The sequence below is a fragment of the Myotis davidii genome, unplaced genomic scaffold, assembly GCF_000327345.1.
Source record: "Myotis davidii unplaced genomic scaffold, ASM32734v1 scaffold46, whole genome shotgun sequence".
NCBI lineage: Eukaryota > Metazoa > Chordata > Mammalia > Chiroptera > Vespertilionidae > Myotis > Myotis davidii.
The window spans coordinates 5,929,456-5,952,145 of NW_006383006.1; the positions used below are offsets into that span (position 1 = coordinate 5,929,456).

The 22,690-nt window shown below is 40.8% G+C and overlaps 1 protein-coding gene across 1 annotated transcript in view; it reads right to left on the reverse strand.

Annotated features, from left to right (window-relative positions):
• EIF2AK4 (eukaryotic translation initiation factor 2 alpha kinase 4) overlaps nt 1-22,690 on the reverse strand; it is a 112,558-nt gene that overhangs the window by 8,162 nt on the left and 81,706 nt on the right. The window contains exons 27-34 of the mRNA XM_006778168.2: nt 21,527-21,643; nt 19,362-19,427; nt 16,519-16,689; nt 16,008-16,142; nt 13,464-13,571; nt 12,765-12,893; nt 10,933-11,019; nt 3,773-3,885 (exon numbers count right to left, since the gene is read on the reverse strand). Coding sequence (XP_006778231.1) covers nt 3,773-3,885; nt 10,933-11,019; nt 12,765-12,893; nt 13,464-13,571; nt 16,008-16,142; nt 16,519-16,689; nt 19,362-19,427; nt 21,527-21,643 — 926 coding nt within the window. The remainder of the gene's footprint in view (nt 1-3,772; nt 3,886-10,932; nt 11,020-12,764; nt 12,894-13,463; nt 13,572-16,007; nt 16,143-16,518; nt 16,690-19,361; nt 19,428-21,526; nt 21,644-22,690) is intronic.

Here is a 22,690-nt window from a genome sequence, read left to right on the forward strand (position 1 = left end):
TCACTGTCACCCACAACATGAACTATCACCCATCACTCAGGTGTGGGTTTCTGTGTTACAACATCTCTATATTGCACCATGTGCCAACCACCCAAGTCACCTTATATTAGGACCCCTGCTCCCCCAACTCCCTTCCCTCTGGCAACCACCACATGCGGTTTGTGTTCATGAGTTTCAGTTCATATCCCATATATGAGTGAAATCATATGGTTCTTTTTTTTTTTAAAATATATTTTATTGATTTTTTTACAGAGAGGAAGGGAGAGAGAGATAGTCAGAAACATCGATGAGAGAGAAACATCGATCAGCTGCCTCTTGCACTTCTCCTACTGGGATGCGCCCGCAACCCAGGTACATGCCCTTGAAAGCAGGACACTTGGGTTGTTTCCATGTCTTGTGCACCATGAATAATGCCGTAGTGAACACAAGGGTGCATATATTTTTTCGAATACATGATTGTGAGTTTTTCGGGCATATACCCAGGAGTGAAATTGGTGGGTCATATGGTAGCTCTATTCTTAATTTTTTTGAGTAATCACCAGACTGCTTTCGATAGTGGTTGTACCAGTCTACAGTCCCACCAGCAGGGAATGAGGGCTCCCTTTTTTCACAACCTCTCCAACACCTGTTATTGCTTGTCTCGTTGATCATGGCCACTCTAACAGGGTGGTATCTCACTGTAGTTTTGATTTGCATTTCCCTAATTTCCAGTGAGGTTGAACATCTTTTCCATTGGCTGTTTGTATGACTTCTTGAGAGAGGTGTATTTTCAGGTTCTCTGCCCACTTTTTGATTGGATTGTTTGTTTTTTTGGTGCTGAGTTCTTTATATATATTTTTAAATTAAACCTCTGTTGGAGCTACAATTTGCAAATATCATCTCCCATCTGGTTGGCTGCCTATTTGTTTTGTTGCCAGTTTCTTTTGCAGTGCAGAAGCTTTTTAGTTTGATATAGTCCCATTCATTTATTTTTGTCTTTACTTCCCTTACATTTGGAGTCAAGTTCATAAAATGTTCTCTATGACCCAGGTCCATAAGTTTGGTACCTATATTTTTTTCTATGTAACTTATTGTTTCAGGTCTGATGTTTAGGTCTTTGATCCATTTTGAATTAATTTTTGCACATGGGGACAAACTGTAATCCAGTTTTATTCGTTTGCATGTGGCTTGCCATTTTTCCCAGCACCATTTATTGAAGAGACTATCTTTACTTGCTTTGGCTATTCAGGGTCTTTTGTGGTTTTATACAAATCTGATGATTTCTTATTTCTTTAAAAATTGGCACGGGGATTTTGATGGGGATTGCATTAAATTTGTATATTGCTTTGGGTAATATGGTCATTTTAATTATGTTGATTCTTCCAATCCATGAATATGGGATATTTTGAATATATCTGATCTTCATCTTCCTTTGCCAGTTCAGCCCTTTCCCCCTTCCTCTTGTATGTTTTTGTTGTCACAAGTTATCTCTGTTTATGCTGTAAGTTTTGGGGGATCTTACTCGTAGTGTTGTGATCTTATGCTCTTTGTTTCAGGTAGAATAACTCCCTTGAGTATTTCCTGCAATGGAGGTTTTTTTTGGTGATAAAATCTCTCAGCTTCTATATGTATGGAAATGTCTTTATTTTCCCTTCATATCTAAAGGATAATTTTGCTGGATATATTATTCATGGCTGGTAATTTCTCTTTCAGATGTTTGAATATTTAGCTCCACTCTCTTCTGGCTTGTAGAGTTTCTTCTGAGAAGTCAGATGAAATTCTAATGGGTTTTCCTCTGTAGGTCACTTCCTTTTTTTCCCTGGATGCTTTGAGAATTTTTTCTTTGTCATTAATTTTTGACAGCTTTATCACCGAGTGCCTTGGAGAGGGCCGCTTGGATTGGAGTAACTCGGTGTTCTGTTTGCTTCTTGGACTCAAGGATCTAGTTCTTCCCATAGACTTGAGAAGTTCTCATTCACTATTTGTTTTAATCGACTCTTGATTCCATGTTCCCCCTCTTCCTCCTCCACTATGCCTGATTCTGATATTACTTCTTCTGACTGAGCCAGGGAGTCTCGTAGCGCTCGTTCATTTTTCTTTATTCTCAGGTCTCTCTCTTCTTCCGTCGGCATCATTTTTTTAAAAAATTTCTTTTATTGTTTAAGGTATTTCTGCATCATTTCCTGATTCCTATCTTCAATATCACTAGTTCTTTACTCTGACTGGTTGGTTCTGTTTTCTATGCTCAACAGTTCACTCTTAATCTCCCTAAATTGCCTGCTTCATTTCCAGTATTTCTGATATATTCTTTTTTAAAGTTTCAATTTCCTTGGAGAAATACTCCTTTTGTTCATTGATTTGTTTTCTGAGTGCACTGAATTGCTTGTCAGTACTTTCTCTTGTTGAGTATTTTCAGAACTTTCTCTTGTTGAGTATTTTCAGAACTGTAGTCTTGAAGTCTCTGTCATTTATATCACCTAATTCCATGTGTTCCACCCTGCTTTCTGGGAATTTTTTATTTTTCTTTCTGGTCATCGTCATTACTGTGGTTCTTCATGGTATTTGCTGTTCTTTGTTTTCACATTTATCTCTGAAGCGGTCTTTCTACTATGTTACGGTAGATGGCGCTGAATCGAAAGATTTTTACCAGATTTGAGCCTCCTTGGCTTCCATAGGTCAGTACCTCCATGCTGCTTGGGGGTGGGGTTTGTTATGCCCTCACAGTAATGGTGACCCCTGACCTCTGCAGGGTCCCACCCCAAGCACCCTGCCGGGGGTTCAGCCACAGAGGGAAACAGCGAACCTACTGCAACAGCTCTTGGTTTACAGATAATATGCTCCTGGAGTCAATTTCAAGGGCAGCAGGAGGCGAGTTTTGGGAGTGGAAGCAGCAGCAAGGCTCTGTGGTTTCCTTTCTTTGTTTGAAACACCACCGCCCGGCCCAGCAGTGGGGAGCCGCATGGCAGAACCCCGTGTTCTCTTTGGGCGTCTGCTGACTCAGTCACTGTTCTTTCTCGTTGCTCATGCTTGTGACTCAAAGGCTGCTCGCTGCTCCTCCAATCCCCCCTCCGCCCCCCCAATCCCTCTGTTCCTCCAGGCCCAAGGAAGTGCCTACGACCACTGGCTTTCTCCCCTCTCCAGGCCAGGCTGTGCGCTCCCAGCTGAGCTGCAGGGCTGCATATGCGGGCTGTCTGCGCTTTCCTGCCTTCTCGCTGCCCTGTTTATCCCCGGATGCCCGTCTTTAGGTGTTTCAGTGTGCAGGTCTCTCAGGTGTGCATCTGTGTTGAGCAGGGACTTACTTGTTGAAATGTCAGGGGGAGAGGAAAAGAAGCAGCCTTATGCTGCCATTCCTCTGACGTCGCAGCCATCTTAAGGCTTTTAAAACTTACTTCATTACATTCCTATCCAGACAGTTGCACCAATTTAGATTCCCATCATGAGTATATGACATCTCTTCACAGAACATATTAGACAAAACACTATCAAAATTCACTGATTAACAGACCAAGTAGGATAATGGCAGACAGTTTGGCAGCTTAGCCTTTCAAAATGCTAAAATATTCTTGGACATGTTCCAGAGAAAAATGTTGAAAGTAAGAAACAGCTAGTCTTACACAGGGGGTCATATAATTAAACCGCTGAGTTATTCAGAAACAATAGAAAGATTCACTGAAAGTTATCCAGACCTATCTTTATTTCCCAAAAGGATCAAATTGATTTTTAAAGTAAAGTTGCCTATGTTCTATATATTTAGTCCCAGCTGATTTTCTGGGCTTTTGTTTATTACAGTTACCTGATAGTCCTTTCATCACTGACTTTAGTCCTCAGCTTCTGCATAACATGGTCCACAAGATCAGACTCCAGCACACGTTTCTCTGTTTGCCTTTCCTTCTCAAAAGACTTAACCTTAAAAAGAGTGAAACAGATCCATCATTTCAGAAGCCAAAAGGCTAACTCAGAATTCTATAGTAAGACAAGGCGACAGTTTAGGGGCAATTTTGCTCCCCACAGGACATTTGGTCATGTTCAGAGACACTTCTGGTTGTGACAACTGTGGGGGCATCGAGTGAGTAGAGGCTACGCATGCTGCTAAACAGCCTACAACGCACAAGACAGCAGCCTCACAAGGAATTATCTGGCCCAAGAAGTCAAAGCGTGGCTGTTGAGAAACCCAAGTCTAGACTAGAATAGTTTATCATAGATGATAGAATTTTTTTTTTTTAAAAAGGCCAAGACAAACCTGCTCATACTTAATTTCTTTCTTTCACATATTCTTCTTCTTAAACATCCTCTGGTCAGTCACCAAGGTTTCTACAACTCCTCCCTCTCCTTTTCAAACCCAAGTCCTGTCTTCCTACTTTTATGGCGCCTGCCCTTTCATCTCCACTTGTGTGGCCAGCACTCAGCCTTGGCTTGGGATAGCCCGATATTCTTCCCATTGCTATCCCTGTCTTCAACTTTCCCTTGCTCCTTTCCATACTACACATCCCTGCAGGGTAATTTTTTTCATATACAATTCTGTTGTCCCCTTCTGTTAAAAACATACACTGGCTCCCAATTAGTAGCTAAATACAGTCCAAATTTTTTTGGCTCTCCATGATCTGGCTAGAACCATTCTCTCCTGCTGGAGTCACCTTCTTCTTCTTCTTCTTTTTAAAAAATATATTCTTATTGATTTCAGAGAGGAAGGGAGACGGAGATAGAGATAGAAACATCAATGATGAGAGATATCATTTATCGGCTGCTTCTGCACGCCCCCTACTGGGGATTGAGCCTACAACACGAGCATGTGCCCTTGACTGGAATCATACCTGGGACCCTCCAGTCCACAGGCTGATGCTCTATCCACTGAGCCAAACCAGCTAGGGCTGAAGTCCCCTTCTTTATAATCCAAAACAGACTATTGAGGGTAATACCAGAATAGTTCTCTGCTGGCCTGACTCTATCTTTCGGACAGTCTACGGAAAGAACTACCATTACCTTTGCTATTCCTTCTGCTTAAAAGTCCCTTTCAGCACATACCTATATCCTGCCCATCCTTGAGGTTCCAGTATAAATGCCACCTCCACCCTGTAGACGTCCTTGCTACCTCTGAAATAATCTACTAGGCTGATGAACCCTCAGAGAACTTTCTCTGTAAGGCCTTCATGACATTGAGCATTTTCTAGGTCATAATCATGCACAAATGTCTTATGTTTCCTATTAGATTACAGGATCCTTGACAGCAGGGCTTGTAGCTTAATGTCCCTGTACTCTCCATGGGCCTCAATGTAACCCCTCCCACAATGAATGCTTAAAATGCATTTGCTGAATGAAGTGATGGCTTGGCCTTCATATATGAAGGTGATGCTATCGATCTATCATTAATAGAGGCAGAATCAAGACTGAAAAGAGCTGGAGATGCTGGAACAATGTTGAAATGAACAAAATCATATTTAATGGAGATAAATATGAAGTCCTAATATTAAAGCCTCATTGTGGAAGGCCAGCCAGACCTGGTAATAACTGTGAAAAGCCTAATGGGTTTAGTTGATGATAAACTCAGTATGAGCCAAAGGAACCATATGGTTGCTAAGAATTTACTTGTAGGCTGTATTAGGAGAAATATGGTATCTGGATGGAGGGAGGTCACAGACCCTTTCCTTTTAATCAGAACATGCTTAGAGCACTCTGTAAAATTTTAGTATCACATTTAAAGGCAGACAGTGACACAGTGAAGTATGTCTAGAGGAGGTTAAGAGGGTCAAGGATCTGGAAACCATGTGATGAGGAAAGGCTTCAGTAACTGGAATGTGTACACCAGAACAGAGGACAGTTAAAGTGGCATGGCAGCTGACTCCTAAAATTTATTTGAAGGTAGCTGAGAGAAGCAGGAAAAATTAGAATGGTTACCTTAACTACTCCAGAGGGTAGAACTAGGACCAGTGATTGTACCTATTGGGAAGCAGATTCTAAGTCAAGTTTCTAAAATGTGCTAACCATAACAGCAGTGTGTTATGACAGTGGAATTATCAGCAGAGGCTAGACCAGCCGTAGGCAAACTACGGCCCGCGGGCCGGATTTGAAATGAATAAAACTAAAAAAAAAAAAAAAAAAAAAGACCGTACCCTTTTATGTAATGATGTTTACTTTGAATTTATATTAGTTCACACAAACACTCCATCCATGCTTTTGTTCCAGCCCTCCGGTCCAGTTTAAGAACCCATTGTGGCCCTTGAGTCAAAAAGTTTGCCCACCCCTGGGCTAGACAGTCATCTCCTGGTAATACTGCAGGAGCAGTCACTGCTCTAGATGAGGCCTGATCAGTGGAACGTAGGGTAACTGATGGTTTTGTGACTAACAACCAGACTGCCAGTGGGGACTTCCAAATCTGTCCATGAAGGATTAACTACTACAAGAATTGCCCTTCTGCCTTAAACTAGAAAACCAGATGAAACATAAACAATGGTTTTCAGACATTGGACAATAAGCAGTGGAGGACTATTATCCTACAAGGGGCCCAGGTTATTGTGTTGAAGAAGTTTGCAGACTGCAGTGCCAGGGAGGGTACCTAAACAGAGAGAGGAGTCTTGCTGAGTTGGAGTTTAGGCCAAGTTGGCTACAAATTGTGGGACAGATGACCAAAGAGGAGAGAGCCACACACTCACAGAGAAATATTTCTGAAGCTCTGCAGGAGATTCCACTCACATCTTTGGCAGAGGTACTGACCTGGCATGGGTGACAGGAAACCATCCACAGCTGAAGAAATAACCACCAGAAATAAGTAGGCATAATAATTTCTGGAATCACAGGACTGGGAATAGTTCTTGTCCTTACCAGAGTAGAGAGATCTCATAATACATAGTGCATGAGGCAGAATCCTCTGAAGGGCACTGCTAGGGACTAACTTAGGCCAAGACTAAAAGTTGCCCTGAATCTGCCCTAACAAAGCTTAAAATCAAGCCTGGAGAGGATCAAATAGAATCCAAAGATCCTAACTACATTACAGAACAAAGGTCAACAGAGCTTACGGGAGCATAAGAAAACCCAGCACCCAAAAATGTAAAATTCATAATGTCCAACAACCAATAAAAATTATTAGGAATGCAAAGTGCTAAAAAATATGACTCATAACCAAGTGAAACATTAATACATAGAAATAGCCCCAGAAATGACAGAGATGATGGAATTAGTATACAAATACCTTAAAACACCCATTTAAAATCTTATAAAGAATATAAACCAAATAAGAACCACAATGAGAGAAATGGAAGACATTAAAAAAAACACAGTGTAACTTGTACAGATGAAAAAAAATACAATATCTGAAATAAGAAATGTACTGTATGGGATTAAAAGCAGATTCGAGATTGCAGAAAAGATCAGGGACTCATTCAAAATAAAGCGGGGTGAGGAGGGCACACAATAAAACAAAAAAGAGTCTGAGCTGTGGGGCAATATCAATAATTAATATACTATAATCAGAGTCCCAGAAGTAAAGGAGGGAAAGGGACAAAAAATTTGAAGAAATAATGTCTAAAATATTTCCAAATTTGGTAAGTACTATACATCTACAGGTCAAAGAAGCCCCGTGAAACAAAGAATACCACACGGCAGCACATCATATTCAAATCGCAGAAAGCCAATGACAAAAAAATCTTAAAAGCTGACAGGAAAAAAAGGACACATTATATTCAGAGGATCAAAGCAAACATTTTAAACCAGGTTAGGAGACAATAAAACACATCTTCAAAATGGAAAAAGAAAAATTATGAATCTTGAATTCTATACCAGCAAAAATAACTTTAAGAAATGAAAGTGAGCCCTGGCCAGGTGACTCAGCTGGCTGGAGCATATCCCCACATAACAAAAGGTTGCGGGTTTGATTCTAGTCAGGGCACAAACTCAGTGGCAGCGCAAACAGGAGACAACCGATCAATGTTTCTCTCTCTCTCAAAAACGTGTCCTCTGGTGATGACTTAAAACAAGAAAAAGAAATGAAAGTGAAATGAGGACTTTTTCAGGCCAATAACAGCTGAGAGAATTCATTGCCAGCAGACCTACACTAACCAGAAATATTAAAGGAAGTTCTTCAGGCAGAAGGAAAATTAAATCAGAATGATATCTGGCTTAACACAAAGGAATAAACAGTTCCAGAAATGGTAAATATGTGAGTAAATATAAAGGATATTTCCCCTTATTTAAAAACCACTTTAAAAGATAACTAACTAATTAAAACCAAAATATTAACAATGGGATTTATAACATAAGTAGAAAAAAGCATTAGATAACAATAGCACATAAAATGGGAGAGAGGAAATGGAGATATTCTGTTGTGATATATGTGAAGGTGCATGATATTTTTTGAAAGTACAGTGTGGTAAGTTAGAGATGTGTACTATAAACCCAAGAGAAGTCACTAAAAAATCCCATCAAAAACAAAGAATTATAGTCAGTAAACCAATAGTAGAGATAAAATGGAATAAAAAATAATTTAAAAGAGGACATGAAAACAGAAAAAAAATGGAAAAAGAACAGATAGTAAAATGGTAGTTTTAAACTCAATCATTTTAGTAATTGCATTACATATAAGTGGTCTAACCACACCAATTTCTATAAGGCTGGATAAAAAAGCAAAACTCAACTAGTGACTGTCTCTACTAGTAAAGAACCTACTTTAAATATAAAGACACAAATAGAAGGAGAATGATAAGCCACGCAAATACTAAACAAAAGTCTTCAGAATAAGAAATATTACCAGGGATAAAGAACATTTCATAATTATAAAGAGATCAATTCATCAAGAAGATATAAAATCCTAAATGTGTATTCACCAAATAACAGTTTCAAAATACACGAAGCAAAAATGATAGAACTAAAAGGAGAAATAGATAAACCTACAATTACAGCTGGAGATCAATGCTCCTCAGTAACTGATAGAACAAACAGACAAGTAAGTTAGGAAAGATATAGAAGATTTAAGCAATGGTATCAACTAATATGCACAAATTGATGTTTATGAAACACTCCTCCTAACAATGTAGAATACACCTTCTTCTCAAGTGTATATGAAACATTTACAATAACAGACCATTATTTAAAGGACTGAAATCACACAGAGTATGATTTCTGGTCACAAAGGAATTAAACTAAAAATGGTTAAAGGAATATATCTGGAAAATATCCAAATATTTGGAAATTAAAACACAGACTTCTAAATAACTTATGGATAAAAGAAGAAATCATCAAGGAAATTAGAAATATTCTGAACTAAGTGAAAAAAAAAGTACTAAATAAATGGTATGCAACTAATGCAGTATACAGAGTGAAATTTATACCAGGTGGCCAGCATTTTTTTTTTTCCTGTAAAGGGCTAGATAGTAAACATTTCAACTTTGCAGGTCACACACTCTTTGTCACACTTTTTCTTTTTAAACAAAGAACATAAAAAGGGTTTTTGGCCCACGGGCCATGCAAAAACAGGCTGTGGGCTGGCTCTGGCCTGTATGTAGGTTGTAGTCTATCAAAGCCTGATGTAAAGTTCTGTAGAAGAAACTAGAAAATAATCTAAATCTAAAATTAGCAGGTTAAAAAAAAAGAATAGAAATCAATAAAATAGAAAACAGATAAAAAATAGAGAAAACACAGACATCAAAAGCTGGTTCTCTGAAAAGACAAAATTGATAAACCTCTGGTCAGGCTGATCAAGAAAAAAAAGATGGGAGACATAAATTACAAATGTCAGGAATGAAAGAGGATATCACTACAGATCCTACAGATAGTGAAAATGAATAGGGAATATTTGGAAACTTAGATGAAATGGAAACATTCTAGGAAAGATACAAACTACCAAAACTCATGAAGAAAGAGGCAACCTGAATAGCTCTATATCTAAGCCCATGTGGTTTTATTGGTGAACTTCACCAAATAAATGAGGATTAAATAATACAAATTCTAAACAAATCTTCCAGAAAACACAAAGGGAGAGAACACTGTCCAGTTCATTTTATGAAGCCAATATTTTTTTTAAAATGTATTTTATTGATTTTTTACAGAGAGGAAGGGAGAGAGATAGTTAGAAACATCAATGAGAGAGAAACATCGATCAGCTGCCTCCTGCACATCTCTTGGGGATGTGCCCGCAACCCTGGTACATGCCCCCGACCGGAATCGAACCTGGGACCCTTCAGTCCGCAGGCCGACGCTCTATCCATTGAGCCAAACCGGCTTCGGCTATGAAGCCAATATTACTGTCATATTAAAGCTAGACAAAGACATTATAAGAGAAAAACAAGGAGAAAAATGTTGATTTTGGTTTTTTTCCTTTAAAAAAAGAAATAAAGGTTATGAGGTTGTTTCAGTTTGAGCATTTTTAGTTACATGCAATACAGTAAAACTGGTTAGTAAGTAGCCAGAGAATACGCCAGTCAGCAGTATCACCTCTAATTATTATTATTTTCTTGGATGGAAAAAGAAAACAAGGGAAGAAAATTAGGAAAAAACTACGGCCACCGTTTTTTTTAAGCGCTAAGGAAGTGTTCAGAGTCTCTCTTTCTTATTTTATACTACAGGCCCCGTGCACGATTAAATCGTGCGTGTGTAGGGTCCCCTAAGCCTAGCCTGCAATCAGGGCCATGTCTGCCACCCCACGATGCCTCGCAAGCTCCGTGGATGCTGCCAGCACGCCACGATGCTCTGCCTATGCTGCCAGCGTTCCTGGGATGGGGTGAGAAGGGGGTAGGGGGAGGTCCCGAGAGGTGCTCCATGCACCTCATGGTGACCAGTTGTTTGGTCGTTGCAGTCGTGATGCCTCTAGCCTTTTATTATGATGATTCTCTCCAATAATGAGCCCAGCAATTCAGAGGGAGAACAAAATAATGGATTTCCACCCACAGGCAGGTGGGAAGTTGGGTGTTCCACAGTTAACAGAGTTTTGGAAATCTAGAATTGTGAAAGATTTTCTCTGGTCTTTACCTTGACATGGCTTCCTTCTTTATCTGACACAAGGGCCACATAGGTGATTTCATGATGTCGGCAGTACTCCTGTAGTTCCTCTTGGGACTGAAACAAATAAACAGTGTATGAAATAACAGAGAGCACCGGGAGCCGCTTCAAGGAATTAAAAAGAATGAAAACACTGTGTTCCATTGTATTCTCAAAGTGAACATGCTGACTTCAGGGGTTATAAATATTAAGCAGAATTCAAGGGAGGAATAAGACCTCTTTTCATTACTTTCACTATTGTTCTAAGGGTCCATGGGCAATCAGTGTGGCCAGGATACAGTAAGAGGTTTTCAGAAGCTTCAAATCTTGAGGGAAGGTGCCAGAAATTATAACACACACACACACAAACACACACACACACACACACACACACACACACAGAAAAGGCCTTTGAGGAAAGCGAAGGCAATAAAAGAAATAGTGGAGAGCGAAAAGCAGAATTGAATCATAAAACAAAGAACATCAGAGGAGAGAAGCCTGCAGGGGGATGTCACGTTGCAGGACTGAAGTCACATTACTGGGCTTATATTTTACCGTAAGACAGAGCACTTCTCTAACAATTTATAAAACAAGTTAACAAATGAAAGAAATACTGCTCTGGAAAATGACTAAAAATTATCGCACCTGAACAACAACAAAATTATTGCATCTGGCCGGCGTGGCTCAGTGGTTGAGTGTTGACCTATGAACCAGGAGGTCATGGTTCAATTCCTGGCAGGGCACATGTCTGGGTTACGGGCTTGATCCCCAGTTTGGGGCGTGCAGGAGGCAGCTGATCAATGATTCTCTCTCATCACTGATGTTTCTCTCTCTCTCCCTCTCCCTTCTTCTCTGAAATCAATAAAAATATTATTGCTCAGCCTACTTCTGACATGAATTTTTATATAACACAAAAATGGACAACAGCAGCTTCATAAATGACTGGGCAGGTGATGTGAAAGGAGCAGGAGGGCGGGTGGGGGCTCTGTTTCCCCAGGCGTCTCTTCAGGCTCTGGGGCACCTTGAGTGTGGGTAAACGTGTACACCTTGAACGATCACCTAGGGGTACAACCCTTTCTGTGATCTGCTCATGGCAGTAAGAAGTTAATTATCTAAAGGCCCCATGTTCTAAAGGGTAGGCAAGTATTCAGTCAGCTATGGGAGGTTTGAGGATACAAAGCTACAAACACACTAAACACAGAATGCCCTTGGGAAGTGTGGTACAGTGGATAATGGATTGTAAAGGTGTCCATCCACGTCTTAATCCCCAGGACCTGTGAATATATTACCTTCTATAGCACAAAGGACTTTGCAGATGTGCTAACGTTAAGGATCTTGAGATAGGGAGATTATCCTAGATTATCTGGGTGGGCCCAAAGTAATCACAAGGGTCGTTATAAGAAGGAGACAGGGAGGTCAGAGTTAGAGAACGTAAGGACAGAAGCATAGTTCAGAGAGGAAAGGAGATGCTACTCTGCCATGTTTGAAGATGGAGGATTGGGCCATGAGCCAAAGAATGCAGGCATCCTCTAAGAGCTGGGAAAGGACTCTCCCCGCAAAGCCTTCAGAAGTAATAACCCTATCGACGCCTTGTGTTGAGTCCAGTTAATACTGTTCAGACTTCTGAATTCCAGAAATGTAAGCTAATAAACTTGTGTTGTTTTAAGCCACCAAGTTTGTGGTGATTTATTACTGCTGCCATCAGAAACTAATCCAGGAAGCAACTGTAACCTCAGAGATAGAGTTTGAGAACCCAAAGTGGTAGAGGATGACTTCCCATGGAAGCCATGACTGTTTGCATTCCATTCACTGTGCCTCATTACCTGTGACCAGTCATACATGATTTCTGCTGTGATTCCCGCCGTCCAGAGTTTCTGGGTTATGTTGATGGCCCTGGACATGGACATCTGGCCAACACTTACGACCAGGAGGTCACAGGAGCTTACTGAAACCTGGATCAGAAATAGAGTGATGACATTAGAAGGGGCAGACTACAGGCATGTAGGGGACCAGCACCAGGAGGGAAGCAGCACTCACATGAAGGCAGGCATTTTGAAATCTTGTACAGCAACATATGTGTGGAAGCCTTTACTTCAAAATTACATAGTAATATAAGTAAATAGCACAGTAAAAAAACTTTAATGCTTGTCTTTTAGGATAGATATTATTTCAAAACTACCCTCTAGGAAAATTAGTCTTGCTTGAAACACAAAGGAAAAAGAACCATTTTTAGCTCTGAAGGATTTCTGAACAAGGGGTTCTGATATGAGTCTGTTAACAACAATAACACCTCATACCCACAGAGCTCATTACAGATGAAGAGTGAGGCTAGGAGAGGAAGGATGGATTGTTGAGGTTCCCCGGTGAGAGGCTAAGGACTGAAAGGCAAGGACTCAACACCAAGTTTTTGACTTGTCTATCATGGCAAAGATAATCTATCACTGCCACATCTGAGCTCCATGTAAATGACTACGGAATGAAGGACGACTCAAGGCACACTGGGAGGCAAAGCTGGTACTTACAGGTTCTTCCATGTTGAGGACAGCAGCAGATATCTTGTCTATTGCTATGCTGACCCCAATGGCAGTGGGAACTGGCCCCAGAGCCTGTGGTCCTCTAAACTGAGGAATCTGCAGAGAAAGACACACAGTTCTGGTTACGAAAGAGAGAAGAAATTGCAATTATGGGCAAAGCAATGATTAGAGTGCATGCACTCCCAGCAACTTATCATCAAAGGGTTCAACAAAAAGGCACGCACGCACAAGCATGTGTGTGTGTGTGTGTGTGTGTGTGTGTGTGTGTGTAAGAGACAGAAGAAAGCCCACATGCAAATTTAAGTAAATGTTACACCTATAACTGTACTGTTCAACAGGGCAGTCACTAGCCATATGTGGCTTAAGCACTTGAAATAAGGCTAATCTGAACTGACATGTGCTATATGTAAAATACACACTGGCTGCAAAGATTCAGAATAAAAAAAAAGTAAAATGGTTCATTAGCAATTTTAAAAATTTTGATTACATGGTGAAATAATACTTTGGATATATTGTATCAAATGAACCACATTATTAAAATTAATTCTACCTGTTTCTTTTTACTTATTTTATATTACTATATAATTTAAAATGTAATATATAGGTTCTTTTTAAAAAATATTTTTATCTCAGAGAGGAAAAGGAGAGAACTAGAGAGAGAGAAACATCAATGATGAGAAAGAATCATTGATTGGCTGCCTCCTGCATGTCCCCTACTGAGTAGGGATCGAGCCCCCAACCCAGGCATGTGCCCTTGGCCGGAATCGAATCTGGGACCCTGTAGTCTGCAGGCTGATACTCTATCCACTGAGCCAAACCATCTAGGGCAGTGGTTGGCAAACTCATGAGTCAACAGAGCCGAATATCAACAGTACAGCTACTGAAATTTCTTTTTTTTTTTAAAATATATTTTATTGATTTTTTACAGAGAGGAAGGGAGAGAGATAGTTAGAAACATCGATGAGAGAGAAACAAAGATCAGATGCCTCCTGCACATCTCCCACTGGGGATGTGCCCACAACCAAGGTACATGCCCTTGACCGGAATCGAACCTGGGACCTTTGAGTCCGCAGGCCGACGCTCTCCACTGAGCTAAACTGGTTTCGGCTGAAATTTCTTTTCAGAGCCAAATTTTTTAAACTTAAACTATATAGGTAGGTACATTGTTATTAACTTAATTAGGATACTCCTAAGGCTTAGGAAGAGCCACACTCAAGGGGCCAAAGAGCTGCATGTGGCTCGCGAGCCGCAGTTTGCCGACCACGGATCTAGGGCAACGTATAAGTTCTGTACCCAAAATGGATAAGTACACTTCTCCCTATTCTTCCTGGTAAGTACAGCTAAAAATCCTGGACATTACATAAAACAAACATAAGAAGATTCTGAAGTGAAGAGAAGGCAGCAGACTGGCCAGAAACCACATGACACATGGCTAGTTCCCTGGGTTTGGTCTTTGCCTCATATGTCCTGAATTGGGGGCCAGAGAAACTGGCAACCCAGACATGCCAAGGAAAAACAACAGAAAAGCCCTCATGAAAACCTGCTTTTTCTGGCTAAAAGACCACACAAGAGGCAACCCGACAGGACAGAAAACTTTGAGACAATACCTGCCCTATTACAGCCAAGACACATCATAAATAAACCTCAAACTAAAGACAAAAAACCCAACTCTTTAAAACCATTGAGAATCACCTTTCCTATAGTGAAAAAGATAATTCAAATAACAGCTGATTTTTCATGAGAAACCAGAAATGTTGGAGAAATACAACAGACTTCCTTCTTCTCTTGAGTCTCTCAGTGTGACAAAGTAATAAGCATAACACTTTGTGATATGGATTTCAATGTATGCAGAGAAAGTATTTAAGACAATCACATGATACATGGGGGATGAGGTAAAGGGACATAAAGGCAGAGAAGGTTTCTGCACTTGGTGGTTGTGGGAATCTACACGTGAATAAATGGCACAGAATTATACACATACAGTAAATCAATGTCCATTTCCTGGTGTTGACATTTTATTAGATTATGCCAGGTTTAACCACTGGAAGAAATTAGGTAAAAGTTACATAGACTTCTCTGTACTATCTTTGCAACTTCCTGTAAATCTATAATTATTTCAAAATAAAAGTTTACAAACATTACAAGAGTGGTTCATAAGACATTTCTATCCTAGATGAAAGATATGTTTAGCTTGGTGTGGCTCCGTTGGTCTGAGCGTCATCCAGTGCACTGGAAGGTTTTGGGTTTGATCCCTGGTCCGGGTGTGTATGGGAAGCAACTGATTGATGTATCTCTCTCATATTGATGTTTCTCTCTCCCCCTTCCTCCCTCTCTAAAATAAAAAAATAAAACACACACACACACACACACACACAAAACCTGTACTCAGAGGTAAATCAACAAAGATATACAGGTGTTCAACTACACTACTGGTTCTATTTTTCTGTAGGTTTGAAAATGTTCAAAATAACAAGTTGAGGAATAAATGAAATTAAGCCAGAACAGATCAACAAATCCGGGGACAGCCCTCACCAGCAGGTCGTATCTGCCACCAGCTGCAAGGATTTCAGAGACAGCCCTTTGCCTCCGTTTGATGAACGCCACAAACTGGAAGATGATCCCGCTGTGCTGCTGCACCTTGTAAACCAAGCCCAAATTGATCAAGACCTGCCAAGCGAAATCACACAACCGTATCAAAGGCACTGTTTTCCATCAGAACAATCTATTTAGCATAAAGCAAATATTCAGTAAGATCTGGTACAAAGTCTGTTTCACTACAGCCCACCAAGTAAGAGAAACTGCTGTCTTCTCTGAGGCTAAATGACAGTAAGAATTGCTGCACAACAGGAATCGTGATGCTTGCACAGAAATTCTGACTGAAGCCAAAATTATTACTAGGTATCAAATGTTGCAAAATGTAGAAAGCACAGATCTTCTGGGACAATAAAACACTTATTAGCATTAATACAATAAAACCCATTTCCCTCTTGTAATGTTATTAACGCTACAAATCTGTACCGCCAGAATCAAACAATTGCCAAACCTGTAACTTTATGCCAAGTTTCTTCAACAGCCCAACAACCTCCTCTAGATCTTTTATGCCATACTTCACCAGTTGGGCAACGCCTGTTTTCTGTTTTATTAATGAATTTATTGTTGGTGTTAGATCTTGCAAATCTCCCTTCTGCTCAATAAATTTGTAGAGTCGACACAGCTAGAAAGCAAAGAGGCACAGTTAGCTTGCAGTCCACAGCAGGGAAGACTTACTTTGCACTGGGTTTCGTACATATACCTCCAAGAAGAGGATTTGGTAGTTGAAGGTCATCTTAGCCCTTACCACGATCCCAAATGAGGATTATCCTTTTCCAACAACTCTAAGGCACCTCACAGAAGTGCTCCAGGCACCTACCTCCTCACAAGTTCATTTTTAAGCCACACACTTACTCATAGTTAATGCTGACCCCAGCAGAACAGAGTTTGGTTTTAGCAGAGCTTCCATTATATTTTCTTTCTTTTTTTTAAATTTAAATTTTTATTGTTTAAAGTATTATGTAAGTCCTCCTTTCCCCCCACTGACCTCTCCCCAGATGCCCCCCCATTATATTTTTAAGCCAATATTATTTTCCTTTCCATCCTCATTCTCATGAATTCTGATTACTACAGCCATACAAACGGGGGGGCTGGGGACAGGAAGGCAAAGTCTGACTTGTTCTGTCTAATACCACACCAAAGCAGTCAGAAATCCCCTCTCCTCCCTCTGCCTGACCGATTCCTATTTGTATCTTTGGGGGGGGAGGGGGGGCAGTTAGATGTCATCTCCTGCAGGCAGCCTCCTGGTCTTTCAGACCCTGATCCCAGCTCCTAGCTCTTGCCACCTGTATACATGGTTCTTCCCAGGAGAGAGCGGGGGCTAGCGATGACCTCTCCATAGCTGGCACAGTCGCTGGCACAGAGCAAGTGAGGAGGCAATAACTGGGATCGTAAGACCAGAGAAAACGTCCCGGAGCTAAAGTGGAAATTATTAAGAAGCAAAATTGTAGCTATTTTAAGGCTGTAGGCAAGCAGAACCTGGTTCAACTCTAAATTGGCACCTGGAAACTGAGAGCTGAATGAACAGTCAGCTTAATATAGTTTCACACAATAATCATAAATTATTTTTTAAAAATAAAAATGTTAAAATCTTTATTAAAGATAAAATATTTTAATTTTAAAATGGTCTCATTTAATTTTTTTCTCTTAATAACTTCTTCTCAATAATTGTAACATTAAATTTCCCCATTAATAAAATACCAGAAGCACTGGAGTCAATACCCCCTGGGTTGGGTCCTCACCCTATCACCATCTAACTCATGTCACTTTGGACAACTCAGTATCTCTTTGGGCCTCAGTGCCTCATTTGTAAAATAAGATGGGGCCAGATATTTGAACCTGTTTTGCAGCATTTCTACTCCTGTTTTGAATATGCTTAGAGTTCTATTTTTAAATAATGAGAGTACCAACTGCCTTTGTTAGATACTAATTGTTCCATTTTAAACCAACTGAACACATAACTTTGAATCAATGCTTATCATCACAAATGACCAGTGAAATTTAGCGAAAAGAAGCTGACACTTTAGCAACCAATGCAGCTTTCACGTGCAAGTGTGAAATAGCTCTGAAATGGGACATTAGTTCGAAGAACCTTTTGGGCTTAAACCTTCGGGTAGGGCATTACTGGATCGGGCAGTCTGCTGAGCAGATTCTTTGTGCTATTTATACACTCCACTGTTTGTGAACACAAGCATGTGCTGTGTACCTGTCTGGGGTTTTATGTAAATACCGTTTTTTTGTATTAGAATGCTATGCCATTAGGTCACTTGGCATATCATCAATATCTCCTCCAATATTTAACATTTAAAATCTAACCTAGTGGAATTTCTAGAACTCCCAGTGCTATTGATCTGGTCTACTTTCCATTTAAACTGTGGTCTGTGTGTGCCCTGTGAACCTGTTTTAAAGAGCGGAGGGTGAATACATGCTGCAGATGTCCCCTCATGTCTCTTTAAAGGCCAATCCTAATTAAGAACTGAAAGCAGTCTGTAGACTCCTCGACTCGCTCATTCTCTCCCTAGCTCTGCCTGACCCGAGTGCAGTCACATTGTAACCTCTCCCATGTGTGAGTTTTGCTGATCACAGGATCATGTCTGTCCAGGGGCTACAGGGTTCTGGAAAGGTTTTTAAAATCTCTCTTCCTATGTAAATATTCAGAAAAATGTAAGAAATCCCTGCTGTCTTCTGCATCGCAGCAGCTCAGTTAAGTGTGGGTGACTATGCCAAAGATCTGGGCCCAATCTAATGCCGGTAGGGAGAATACAATAAACCTGGTTACCCCGGGAGATGTTCCTCACAGCTAACGGGATTAAACACAAGAATGTAGGAGCAGGAAATGTACCAGTAAAGCAAGAGCCTTAATTTAGTTCTCAGGCGTTAGAAGACCCTGGTGGGGAGAGGTTGCAGGATGGGTGGATACCCATTAATCTGCAGAGCTCTGTGCCTCATTCTAGTCCCACAGAATCTATTTCAGAAGAGGATAGCTAGTCCTAGGTCTGCTCAGCAGGAGGGCCCACCAGGCAGCCTTTACAGGGTGTGAAGGGGGTTCTGATGATGGAGAAAGAACAGGATGATTACAGCACATTAAGCCGCAGCATGGAGAGGCTTTTTTTGATCACAGCACTGGTTTCTCTCTTCCCTTAGTCCCGTGTTGCCATGGTACCTATTAACACTCGGGGAAAACCGTCTGTGAGGCAGCAGGCAGTGCTGCCGGCTTACTGCAACAAGAATTTGGTGACATTTTCTGGTCTCACAAATTCACAGAGAGCTGTAATAACACCATGAGAAGGTACTTACACTATTAGGAGACAAAGACAGATTACAAAATTTAGCTTCCACTTCTCTCCTCGTCAGCTTTTCTGTCTAATGTAGAAGAAAAAGGTAAAATGAGAGGGACCAAATGACCCTGAATAAGGTACAATTTCCAGGCTAATTCTGTTAAGCACAGTCTTCATTTTAGATAAACTACTCCTAATCATGAAAGATGTGTTAATTCTGTAATTTACAAAAGTTTTTTTTCCAATTCATATAAAACTTCACATTATTTTAAATTGTGAAAAACCCTTACATGAAAGAATTAAAAAGGGGAAAGTTGCTGAATGGTGAGGCAACTCTGAGGTGGACAGGCCTGACCAGGGCGTTTCTGTTTGTGGGGGAGGGAGTCAACTGATCTCCATCCCCCTGATAAAAACCACAGATTGACAAGTTCCGCATTTCAGCCCACGCTGGCAGTCAGGCTGTGGCTGTGGGATATGAACAAGGCTGACCTGAGGCCTCTGAAAGACCCCTGGGGCCAGTGTCTGACTGACATATTGTATCTGTCACTGCTACACAGCGGTAGCCTTTTGGGGGAGGAAAGAACCACTAGAAACCTACAGTAATGTTAGAGGCCTCGAGGTATACCTGCCAGCTGGAAGAAAAGTTAGGTAAGCCTTTTGGTGTATAAAAACAAATAAGCCAGTGGTTCTCAACCTGTGGGTCTCGACCCCTTTGGCGGTCGAATGACCCTTTCACAGGGGTCGCCTAAGACCACCCTGCATATCAGATATTTACATTACGATTCATAACAGTAGCAACATTACACTTATGAAGTAGCAACGAAAATAATTTTGTGGTTGGGTCACATGAGGAACTGTATTTAAAGGGCCAGAAGGTTGAGAACCACTGCAATAAGCCATTATGCACTTTCACTATTTGTTCTGCCTTAACCAGAGACTGTCTGGTACTGTTAGTTACTGAATCTCCTAGATGCTTCTTATTTGTTATAAAAAACAATATTTAACAAGAAAAAAAATTATAAAAGATAAGCAAGCATTCACTTCTATCCCAGCCTCATAATATCACACAATTTAAATTTTTCAGCCTGGCTGGTGTGGCCCAGTGGTTGAGCATTGACCCATGAACCAAGAGGTCACTGGTTTGATTCCCGGTCAGGGCATATGCCTGGGTTGCGGGCTCAATCCCTGGTAGGGGTGTGCAGGAGGCAGCCAATTGATGTTTTTACCTCTCTATCCCTCTCCCTTCCTCTCTCTCTAAAATCAATAAAAATATCTTTAAAGAAAATAAAATTTTCAGTGTTTTCCTTTCAGGCTCTACTATGATGTGGCTAATTATGAAGAGGAACTGGAGGTGCCACTGCCCTGGTCTCACAGGAAAGAGGTGGCAAATGAGGCTCCAACAGAGATTTAAACCACTCTCCCCCAATTCCAGCAACCCAAGCCTATAAGTGACGTTGCTGGTAAGCATAGGTAGGCTGGAAGGACTAAGGCAGGGGTGGGCAAACTTTTTGACTCGAGGGCCACAATGGGTTCTTAAACTGGACCGGAGGGCTGGAACAAAAGCATGGATGAAGTGTTTGTGTGAACTAATATAAATTCAAAGTAAACATCATTACATAAAAGGGTGTGGTCTTTTTTTTTTTTAGTTTTATTCATTTCAAACGGGCCGGATCTGGCCCGCGGGCTGTAGTTTGCCCACGGCTGGACTAAGGGCAAGGATAAGTCTTTATCCTCAATGTTAATACTCCCTTCTCTTGGCCTCTACAAATTAAGTATAATTACAGCATGTGTGAGGATGGAGTGAGTTAACCCACGTAAGATTAGATTAATGCTTGCCACATGGGTGGGTGTTCAGTAAAGGTCGTTATTAGCAAGTGTGAGGACTGTTTTTTTGCCTCCAGAAGTAAGTTAGTGAAGACCTTTATTATCTTACAAGTGAAATAAGACAATTTGATCTTTATAAAATCAGAAGTTACCCTTAAAAAAACAACAACACCCGGAAGTCACTAGTCCAGAATAAAAGCTCATTAGTTGTTGATATAATCAGAGAATTGGTTCTTTTACCTTATAGCAATGAGGGAAGGAGATACAAGTTCAAATTCAATGTTATAGCTACATCACTAAGAAAATGCTCACGAACTATTTGTATCCTTCAATATCAAGCGAAAGTAATTAAATGCTTACCACGGCATCATACAGAATAATGTAGACTTGACTGAGTTTATCTTCTGGGATCCCACAGTGTAAGAGTATTGCTTTCAATAACATGGTATGGTTCAAGTAAATACTGTAATTTCTTTCCTAGGATACCCCCGAAAAAAAGAGACTATTTTAGTTATAAAAGCAAGGTAGTTACATGACCAGACCTAAGATCTCACTATCAATTTATGATCCTAACACACGAAAAGACTGAGCATGAAAGACTGAATTTTAGTATATTACTTTCTAGCTTATTTTTTCACATAATTTTTTTCATTTGTTGTAGTCGAACAGTGTAATACCATTTAACACTTATTAGACACATTAAAGTACTTTGGCCTTCAGCTATGTTAAAAAGCCTGAGAAAATTCGCACAGACTTCAAGAGGGAAAGGATCTGGTTCAGTTGTAACTGACTTTATAAGCACAGGCTAGGAACACAGCTATCCTTACATTTGTCAATTAATGAGCGTTCCGAGTCATGTGCTACGTCCTGAGCTCAGTGCAGCAGGGCATGCAGAAAAGTGGACACACAGGTTCTGCCCAAAGGAGCACACCCTGGGCGATTCTGCCTGTGGGAGCACGAGGGTGAGGGTGCTTTACCCTTCCCCTCAAATTCCCCCCTCGGCAGCTGCCTTTGGCTCACTTCTACCACCTCTGTAACTTTCTAAATAAACTTCCTCTTATCATTTGGAAAAAAACAAAAGTGAGCACACACTCTGACTGAACAACTACCAGCCAACACAGCTCAAGGAGCAGGTGATGTCTGTGTCAGTGAGAGCTGAAAAGGGAAGGGGGCCAGTCCACCAGTGGGGAGCAGTCAGGCTTCCTGGGGAGACAGGGCCAACACCATGGCTGGGTAGAGAGAAGTCTTTCAAGAGAAGGAACTGCGCTGGAGTGAACAGCGCAGGCCCACGGAATGGGGAGGGAGGGCCTGAGAGCCAAACCTCGGGCTAAGAGCAGTGGCTAGGGAGCATGCAAACATGAGGAAAAGTGAAGTTGGGGAGTTGAGAGCTCAGGTATAGGAGGGACCCACCAAGGGCTCTGAAGAGGCTATGAACGTGCTAAAAAAAAAACCATCCTAGGAATCAGCCTAATTTCTTCCATTTTGGAAGAATAGGCAGAAAAAGAACATCCTTCCCTCAAAACA